This window comes from Oculina patagonica, chromosome 13 (genome assembly GCF_052425735.1).
Source record: "Oculina patagonica isolate OP01 chromosome 13, crgOcupat, whole genome shotgun sequence".
In the NCBI taxonomy this organism is placed as follows: Eukaryota; Metazoa; Cnidaria; class Anthozoa; order Scleractinia; family Oculinidae; genus Oculina; species Oculina patagonica.
Window position 1 is genome coordinate 13,067,374 of NC_135770.1, and position 10,590 is coordinate 13,077,963.

A 10,590-nucleotide genomic window follows, 5' to 3' on the forward strand; every position below is an offset into this window, starting at 1 on the left:
GGGGGGGGGGAGGATGAAAAATATTGAAAAAAATTGTTTGCAGGGCCTGGAAAGACAAAATAAATTGTTTGCAAAAACGATATGAATAACAAAAAATAGTAAGAATTTCGAAAAAAAATGTTTGCAGAGGTGCATAAACTAAAAAAAAAGTTTGCAGAGGAAAATTTTTCATCCCCCCCTCCAAGAAAATATTGGTCCGTCCCTAAGTCAAACACTCTTCCGCAACACCTTCAGAAGTAACCAACACCACAGAATGATGGTATTCTCGCGTTTTCAGCTTAGGGTAGGCGAGCAGAACAATTGATAAATCAATTTACTAACAGACGGTCCCAGTGCCCTGTAGGTTTAAAAGACAAACGACACTAGATTAAGCTTAACAAGCTGAATATCTAATTAGTAAATATTATAGATGTGTTAAACTTACGTTCCCTTTGCTTCGTGTGGCCAGCACTCAGCCCTTAATGATTCTTATTTTTACAGCAAACCTAATATCCTAGCGGTTAAGTTTGTTCAAACGTTATAAGTTTATTGATCCTAAGGAATCTAGAGGTATACCTACTAAAGCCTGAAAATTCTTTCATATGCACTCAAAGGTCTACCCCCAAAACACAAATCACTGCCATACTTTAAAGCGAACATCAAGTACCTTTGGTTCTTGCCACACTTCAGAGCAGACAGGAGTAATTCCCTCTCTTTCACACTATCTTGCGCCTTGTATGCATCTAGCAACCTAGCCACATAGGTAAAACAAAGTATGTGTAAAGAACTCATAGCTTCTCATCTACCTCAATTCCTTTCAACGCCAGTGAAATTCCTGTTTGCACCATACATGAACCAGTTTTGAATTTCATCAAGTTGGGCTTGTGGCTTAAAGCAATAGGTTCTTGGAGAAGCCCCTCATTAAAAGTAGAAGAACAAAACGCATTACTGTAAATAACGAATAAAAAATGTTTTAGATTATGAAATTCTGCTCGGTACCTTTTAGGAGTGGGATATTTCTCCAAGATGGCAACAGCTTTATCAGGAGATACACCGCTCAGTTGCATAAGCTGTTTGGCAAAAACCTCACTCACTGTCATCACCTACAAACAACAATCGCAGGGAAAGGAAAACAGTTATTAGCCTTGTAATCCAGATTTTCTCCAAAGAGCACGGGAAACTGGGTTCGTGATTAAAATGACACGCAAAAACGATCCAAAATCCGACGTCTGAAAGGCAAGTACTAAGTCCTGTCTTCAAATTAACGTTTTTTTAGTTTGAATAAGATGTTTCGCCTGAGAAACGTTGGCCACAGACTGCGTATGCTGTTTTTCTTCTGTTTATAATTGCTTTGTAGTAATACTCCTACGTGTGATTATATCAACATTCGTTTATGACAAAAGAAAGGTTTTGTGAAGACTGCAAGTAAAGTATTCACAAATCCATTTTATTTGTATTTCCAGGCGGAAGTCCATACATTCCATCTACTCTTTAGTAGACAGTTTAAACTTGCATTTAGTCAATAAAACCACCCCCTCCCCCCCCCCCCCCACACACACACACACACACACACAAAAGGAGCAAAGCCGGTTTAAAAGAATGTTACGTCGAATGACTTCTCAAGGAAATCGTCGTCCCGAATAATCGGTCTACATTGCAGTTCCTTTAACACGTCTGTTACAAATGAACCTTGGATTATTGTTGTTGAGCACAAAACTGCCAAGTGAAAAAAAAATCCTGTTACCTTGTTTTTGACAGTCGAGTCGTTAAAGTCTGGGAAATTCATAAGGTACATTTTATCGTTTCCATTGGTGCTATTTGACCGCGCTTGCTCCAAGCCTCCTTGGGGACAGCTGGCAAGGGTTTTATTCTGTGCAGAAATTGGACGATAAATAAAAGAGCATGAAAATTACGAAAAAAATGTGCATGGCTACATTGAAGGACTTGACTGAGGACTTACCGAGTAAAGTCTCTGCAGATACCGAGTCATGACCGTCAAATAAGCGACAGTCTCTTTCAGGTCACGTGTCCGCTTCACAAAAAAGCCATCCACTACCTAAAGGCGTTCATAAACAATACACAAATTTATTTTCCTGTTTGCAAAAAACAAGACTTAGTATGGTTGCATGGACCAAGGAGAAAGAAGTAACGCTATTTTCTGTTAGTTATGTTTACCACGTGACGGCTGCTGTACGCTATAACAATTATTATTGCCAAAATATTGTGAAATAACAGTGGTAGGTGATAAAATAGGGATGACAATAATTAAAAGTGGATAAAAGTGTAAAGCGTTTCGATGAAGGATCACTAATAAAAGTGATCGAAACGTTTTACATCTGCACCCCTATTTATCGGCGTCAACCCTATGTTATTATTGATTACGCCTGATTTATGACCACTGTATTTTTAATTTGTGAGGTGTTTAAGTTTTTTTTGTTTCGAAACCAAACATTGATTGTAATTTAACTAAGTAGTTTATTATCTTTTCAGATTTTTACGTGATTTTTTTTTAGATGCAGTTCCCCTCTGGATACCAGCCTATGAGCTGAATGAGGTTCCTAACGTTACTCTAACATGCCGATATGAAATCAACTGCTGACCAACCTGAGTGTTAACAATAGCTTGTAGTAGTGTACTCTCTGGAAGACTCATGTGCTGAATGGAACCAAAATCCTCCACAAGGTAAATTGGATGATTAAGGCCACAATGGCGAAGTCGAAACTATAACAATCAAGCAGGGAAAACATAAAAGTTTTAACTTTCGAAGAGAGAATTACAGTAGTCAAGGTAGGCAAACTCAGTTATTAGTTCTCTAAGTATGGTGTTACATCACGTGGACATTGAACTTGTGCTGGGCATATTCAACAAATTTCAAAGAATCAAAATCTCCTTCCTTGTCCTTTTGAAAGCAAATGTAAATGTACTAAGGTACTGGTGGCCGATGTGGTGAATTCAATTTTCTTGGCTTTGAGATGTCGCAATACATAAGCTATCAAATAAAATGCTGACATATCGACATACCTATTGTAAAACTTAAAACAAAAACATTTGTTTACTCTACATGTAAATATTTAGAAGAGTTTCAGAAGAAACTAACTCTCATTTGCGTATTAAAAAGAAAAAGTGAAAAGCGCGTAAGATTTGTTAATTTCTTCTTCGCCACTTTTGCGTCAGTGTAAGCAGAGGTTAAATAGAACAAAATTCAATAAAAAAAAATAAGATGTAACTTTTTGACAATACCTTTTGTTCACGGAAACGACCATCGATGATACTGCCACAGAGATCATCCATTCTCTTCCGTTCAATAATATAATCCAAAACTAATTCCCGAGCCACTGGTACTGACAAGCAACCTAAGTATGTGCACAGAAGACATGATAACCAAACTAAGAATTACTTGCTCCAAACTACATTAAGTAGACACTCATCGTGTTCTATTGGAAATCCGCGAATCTGATTGGTTCGCCCAGTGTTTTCTATTATAGTCCCTGTATACGCGCAGTTCTCTGCTGAGGGGACTGTTGATAAAATAATAAAGAAATCTTTCCATTAGGAAATAATGTTTTCGTGCAAATGTGACCAAACTTTTAAGATAACTTGCGCTTCGGACTAAAGAGGTTTATGCAGATTCATCAAAGTTCCTTAAATATAAGCAAAATAGAGATCTTGTTTGGCTTTAACTGGAGTCTAGGAAGACTACACTGTACCTGGTGTTGGAACAGTTCTTTCTCGGGCCACCCACAGAAAGTCGCCCAGCTGAAGTTTGCGAACATCAAATTGCACTCCTGAGAAGGAATTCAAATGAACATGCTCAAATCTTTCTTGTTTTGAAAAGAATGGTCAGTTAAATGGTGATTAAGAATAATAGTTAAACGTATAGTTGTAAAATATGAAAGCCAACATCAAACAATAGTGGATTTGTTATTTGCGTTTGGTTTGAAATTGTTCAAACCAGTCTGATCCCCGTTATTAGATTACACAGAACAAAAACGAGAATAAAATCAGACTGTTTGATAACGTTCATACCAGAAACAAAACTAAACTACAACAGATAGTAATGCAGCTTTATATAATAAGTTGATTATGTACCATTGTTCTTCAGTTCGGGTACAAGAGCATCTTTTCTTGACTTAGCCTGTCCTCCTGTTGTCTCGATTACATCAACACATAAAATAACATCAAATGTCCCTACGAGAAAACAATAAACCTTAGCCTCTACTCAAATGTGTCTTCAGGACAAGTATTATGCAGTAAAAAACTCTCTTTTAAGTCGTTTAAGCCGTCTGTGTCGATCATCTTTGTTTAATTAAATCCTCTCCCTTCTTCACAGATCCTCGCTTACTCGAGCTAACGACAGTTATTATTCTAGTAATTTTGAGCATTGGTAATGAAATTGATCTAATAAACGGGTTTGTTTATTGATAAGTTCTCTTTGCAAAACAGACAATTAATTTACTGTCTGTCGATGACAATCAGTTAAAAAAATATCATATCAAATGAGCTTAACGTTATAAATTATCGATTGTCTTTGGTCTTCTCTTCTACAAACACATACCTGGTCTCAGGACAAAATCAGGAGTGAAGCTCGCGTCTTCTTCTAAAATTCTATCAAACAACAAAAAATTATATTTATTATACTGTACTTAATGTACATGCACAAATACTATATGTATTTTGCAGTTTTTCATATACAAACTCTCTTATTAACCTTGTTTTTTTTCGGTAAAGCATAGATAAAGTCATTTCGTTTTTTATGTTGATTTATGGCCCAAGCGCGATCAAGGGAACAGGCCACAAATTAACCAGGACAAAATCCGTTTGTTGAAATTAGAGAGCAAGAAAACGAACTTAATATTCTTCTGTAACAATTCCATTGCGAAGACAGTGTTATTGGCATTACTTTCAACATTAATACTTCCCTAGTTCATACCTTGCAGGTTTACGTTCTTCTTCTTTTCTTTCTGCTATGCTCGTAAATCTGCCATGGCTACTTGCAGAATTGTCATGGAGATCTGAAACCTTTTCTTTTAAGTCTACACACAGTTTCGAGTTCCTTGATACATCCACAGTAGATAAACTGTCAAAGTTATGGTCAGATGTCAAATCAATTGAGGCATGTGATGAAGATTTAATTGAGTCAGTAACAAAGGTTGCAGCACTTCCTGTTAATACTGGTGACAAGCTGTCTCCTGTTACAGTCTCAAGCTTCTCAGCTAATGTACAACCTGCATCTGTGATGGAATATCTAAAAACACAAATTGACAGGAATACACCTCACATGTATGTAGGTTTTGCTTCATCTGCATCATCCGAGACGCAATACATAGCCCGAAACATATTGGCAAAGTCACACTGGTTTGACGTTTGTCCATTTATGGACATTTTAGTAGGCTGAAGAAGTAAGACCATTAACAAGAGTGCTTCAGGCAAGTGGCACACAAAAAACCATAACGTTAACATGGAAATTCACTTTCTATGCACTTTGATAGCTCTCTGTGTACGAATATGCTGAAATCTCAGTTGCAGCCCAAGCCTAATTATATCTGTTGCCTTATAAGTTCATTCCCATAACTGAACGACATACATTTCACTAAATATTTGTTCTGGGAATTTGGAAATTATTATGTCAAGACAATATGTTTAGCTAGTTAATGATTAACAATGGTAATAGGACTGAGTGGAGTCCAATTCGGTCTGTAATCATACGAGTGATAAACAAAATCGGACGACCGCGAAGCGGGAGTCCGATTTGTTTAATCACGAGTATGATTACAGACAGAATTGGACGACACGAAGTCCTGATTACCAGTTAATCAAAACTATGACAAAATTTGAGAAACAAACTAACCTTTAGTCAAATGGTTTAACGTTTTTATAAAAACTGAAAAACATAGCAGTTTACTCAACAAAATGCACAACAACAGCGCGCGCAAAATGACGCGTACTGTCCAATTACACAGGCATGACGCGTTAACTGCCCTATTACACTGTCCAATTACAAGCATGACGCGCACACTGTCCTATTAGTGCTCAAATCGGGCTGCTGATAACCAATCACCGATCGAGAATTTTGTTATAGTTTTGATTAATTTTGTTATTGTTGTTATCACCTGTCATTTGACATTGCATTGACAATAAAAGTAGAAATATTACTGAATATAATGCCCCTTACATTTTTTCCAAACATTATTGATGAATAGCCTTAACACACTCAGCTTACTGATCTAAACTATCAAATAATTCTTAAGGTGATTCCAATGAAAAAAAAAAATTGTAACCAAAATTTCTTCAAACTTTGCGCAGTTGTTAATTACAACCAGTACACCAAATAAATGAAATAAAAAGACGGGGTTACCATACTTGTTTTTGCGCTCTAAAGCTATAGTTTATAAGTACTTTGCAAGTTTATAAAAGCAAAAGTTAATGCCGAAATTTTGCCGTAAAAAGGAAAAGTAATGAAATAAAAGGGCTTTTAAAGCAACTATAGGGTTCCATTGAAACACGTAAAAACGGATCTTAATGAAGATTCAATGAGAATATTTCAAAATCGGAAAATCAAAAATAGTTAAAACTTAGATATATCATTGAGAGTCCTTTTCTTCTTTAAAATATATAATAAAAAGGGGGTCACCATGCTCGTTTAAAAGAAAACGACCATTGATTTCCCTGTCGAGCTTCTCCTCTTAGAAACCTCGTAATGCTCTGTGCGCACACGCGCTCGTGCGCGCGCAAGATGACGCATACATAGAGGATATTACATGGTTGCGCGGAGATATGAAATTTATCTTCGAGTGTTCAAATCGATATCTCACGAGTGAGCGCAGCGAACGAGTGGGATATTGATTTGAACACGAGAAGATAAACTTCATATCTCCAAGCAACCATGTAATATTCTGTTTATTATATAAACCTACTAATTACCATGTTTTTGACGATTTTCCGAAGATTTCCGACCGTTTTCCGAGGATTTCCGAAGATTTTCAAAATGTTGTCGGAAGGTTGTACGAATGTTTCTGAACATTTTCCGAACTTTTCCGAAAATTTCCGAAGATATCCGAAGATTGCCGAAGATTGCCGAGGAAGATCCGAGGATGTTTCGACTTAATATCGATTTTCTTTGGCTCATTAAGCATTGAAACAGGGCACACTTGCCAGAAAATGTTCCGAAATCGATATCTTCACATGTGAAAATAACATGTTATTTTCACGTGTGAAGATATGATTTTTTCGTGCGAAAGATTTCCTGGTATTTCACTGATGTTTATATAATAAAATCGTATACAAACATGTGACGAGGGATTGCGTTCTCAGCTGGGTTCTTTGGGACTCTCAGTTTAAATAGGGTCAAAATTAAAAAACCTTTGAAGCACACACCTATCCTAAATTGACGGGGCACGAAGACCTTTATAGCAGTCCAAAGTTTATATTTGGGTAAATTGACTACACATCAGCCACCTGGGTTGCATCGCATGTCAAAATATCAGGTTGCAAAAATAGTTAAACTAAAACGTACTTATCTGAAATAATTTACAGTTGCAAAATATTCTTACAGTAAACAAAATATTGAAACAGACTGGTATTTAAACAACTCTATTATGATTCCTTTATACCTAGCTGGATTATTTGTCTTGATGATATAGCCTTTCCTTGTAAGAGTTGACATAGAAGACCAAGCTGTGTAATGACTTCCTGGGTCAGGCTGTAACAAATGAATTCAAAAGTTTAAATCCAGCAAGTTTCCAATAATTGCAAGGTACGGCATTTGTAAACCCTTGTTTCCGGATCCAGAAAGCATTATTTACCAGAGAGCCTGATGGATCTGATGAAAGACAGAGGGCGTAAACTTACTATACCTGCCCGCTGTCGCATCTTAGGTTAAAGTATCGTTAGATTTTTTTTTAGTACAGATGATAAGCTCCCAGATTACAACCACATACAGTTTCGATGGGATGTTTAGTAAACTTGACCATGGGTAAAATTTATGTTCTGACATCTACTTTAATATTTGTCGGCCAACAATTTAGCAAAAATTTACCAACAGCCTTGTATGGAGACTCTTCTTCACAAATGGCAAAAGTGATGACGAAGCAACCAATAACTCAAGCTGCTAATCCAGCAATTTTATATGTATTGAAGGTGAGTGAATTGTGAATAGCCACACCTATTTACAGCAGGAAATTTAGTTCTTGCATTAATCAAAAGGGCTTTTACAAACTGGACATGGTTTTTTACAGGGCCTACTATAAGAGTAGGACTATCCATAAGGGAAGCCTCGAATCAAGTGGCTCATACTTGCCGGAGCTTATCCCGGTTTTTGTAGCATTAAGCGACTAGGAATAGTTCTACTTCCCCTGGATGGGATGCTAGTCCATCGTAGGGTACACCCCCCAGCATTGTTGTGTCCCAAAAACACAACACAGTGAAAACCCGGTCAAGCCTCGAGCCCGGACCGCTCCCACGACTACCCAGACATACTCTAATTGTACGCTTTGGTCACCTGTGGGTTTTTAATTTTAGATGGTTTGATCTATAATTATAATAGTGCTTAAATACTCGTATCTGATTGGTTAACAGCAAAACAATTTAGCCCAAATTTTATCGCTAGCTGAACAATTAATTGTATCGCTCAGAAATTCACGCAAAAAAAAACACGGCTGCACCACGTTCACAACTCGTTTCCAGTCCACTTCACTCGCGGCTTTGTTTTTAAAAAATCGTCAACAAGTAGCTATTTTTTTAAAAAAAGATAGTGTTTCGTTTCAGGTTCGCGGAACAATAAGCATAATAATATGAGTGATAAGTACGGCGGAAACGCTTGAGGAGAGACGGGTTTGTGAAATATTTGAGGAGACCCTTGCAGGGCGAGAATGACGTTTTTTGCACACCAGCAATTTCCTTTGTCCTAATCGCTTTGCTTTCAATTTGCCCTTGAGCGGTTTATATCTACATTTTGGTATAGCTGGTCAAAAATTAGATTCTCAAAAATATTTGCAGTGTGGGATTACCGAGAAAGTCGATAGTTATTCAGGTCTAGCTTACTGCCATTCATTAAAACTGGGAAAACCCTTGCCTTCTTCCAATCATGTGGGAATATTCACGTCGAAAGTGATCGGTTGAAAATGGCGGTAATAGAGGAGCTAAGACGAAATTTTGTCAAGCCCAGTAGCCTTTTTCATGTCAATTTTTCTGATAAGAGAAAGATATCATTGATAGTGAATTCTCGGGACCCGAATGAGGTGCTTGTAGGCTTTACGAAAGTTAGCGGGTCTACAATTGAATTATGAATTTCCTTTTAATAGCTAGTTCTTCGCCAACTCCATGCAAACAAACACCAGACAAGCGAAGCCATCGTGTCTTTATTTGCTCTTCTAAGCGCTCTATTGGTGGAAATTTACAAAGTCAACCAAAACGTCCAAAAGGATGGAAATTTTGCTAGAATGTTTACATAACAACTAAACACGGAAGGGCTCTCTATATTGTTCAACAATACATCGCTTTAATCGAAGTTAAAAGTATTGTTGTCTTCAGATATTTCTATTTGTAATAAATTTCCGTACTTTTCGTTTTCCTGCTAATTATAATTACGATATTTGCAGAACATGTTTTTACCAGGTTGTTTGGTTGTGCTAAAACGTGTTGACATTGTGGTTACAAGCGTTCTTCTGATTCTGATCCTGTTTCTACAGAAACAAAACAAAAACCGTGCTGAAAACGACGAACGTTGACGGTTCTTATCGACGAATTTAACCCGGAACAGAATTTAAGAAACAAGAAGGCATTAAGGTAAAATTTTAAGTAGTCTTTTCAATGAAAAGCACACCTTATCGACTTTTAAAGCAAAGATGACACGTAAAAACGAACATTCGCTCGATTTAGAAGCTCGTATTTATGGTAGCATTAAGCTTAACATCAAAAGGAAATTGGTTTTTCTTCTCGCAACGATTAATTGCACATGTGAACAGATCAGACTTTTTCTAATTTGCACGAGTGGCAATTAGAAAAAGTCTGATCTCCTCACTCGTACAATTAATCCCTTTACTGTTTGGTGATTTTCGTAACATCTTTCGCAAAGTAGTACTTTTACCAAAATTACTATTTTGCAAAATGGGGTTATAATATTCTTAAGCCAATTGATGTCACTTTCCACGCAAAAAGTAATAAGAGACCTTCGACGTTGTAAACTCGAATTTGAACAGAAACACGATTTTCCTGCACGAAAAAAGAAAAATTTAACGCAGGCATCACAACACACAATCGAAAGGAAAACCGTAACATTAAGCCGCAAGTATATCGATTTTATTACTTAGAAGCATTTTTGTCGTCAAATATTTCTATTTGTAATACATTTTTCTTGGCTTTTTGCCCTTCAGAGGGTACCGGGTACTAGGGACGGTTCATTTTTTATGAGGTAGGGGGGGCTGGTGGAATTTGAGGGGGGGCCATCCCAAAAAAATTGACTTTAAAGGGGGGGCCAGCCGAAAAAATATGGTCTGTAAGGGGGGGTCACTAAAAATAATTATACTTTTAAGTGTTGTAAAGAGGCTTCTGTAAGAGTAAAAAATCTTGTCAGAATGCCCAAAATGACATTCCTGAGGTTCAGAAAATTCTAAT

General features: G+C 37.0%; 1 protein-coding gene across 1 annotated transcript in view; it reads right to left on the bottom strand.

Moving 5' to 3' along the window:
* Window positions 1-210: 210 nt before the first annotated feature.
* LOC144634348 (structure-specific endonuclease subunit MUS81-like) overlaps window positions 211-10,590 on the bottom strand; it is a 29,189-nt gene continuing 18,809 nt past the window's right edge. The window contains exons 7-18 of the mRNA XM_078493270.1: window positions 7,590-7,678; window positions 4,910-5,224; window positions 4,535-4,584; window positions 4,069-4,167; window positions 3,687-3,764; window positions 3,220-3,332; window positions 2,584-2,700; window positions 1,940-2,035; window positions 1,724-1,849; window positions 979-1,082; window positions 647-730; window positions 211-337 (exon numbers count right to left, since the gene is read on the bottom strand). Of these exons, the coding sequence (XP_078349396.1) occupies window positions 274-337; window positions 647-730; window positions 979-1,082; window positions 1,724-1,849; window positions 1,940-2,035; window positions 2,584-2,700; window positions 3,220-3,332; window positions 3,687-3,764; window positions 4,069-4,167; window positions 4,535-4,584; window positions 4,910-5,224; window positions 7,590-7,678 (1,335 nt within the window). The 3' untranslated portion in view covers window positions 211-273. The remainder of the gene's footprint in view (window positions 338-646; window positions 731-978; window positions 1,083-1,723; window positions 1,850-1,939; window positions 2,036-2,583; window positions 2,701-3,219; window positions 3,333-3,686; window positions 3,765-4,068; window positions 4,168-4,534; window positions 4,585-4,909; window positions 5,225-7,589; window positions 7,679-10,590) is intronic.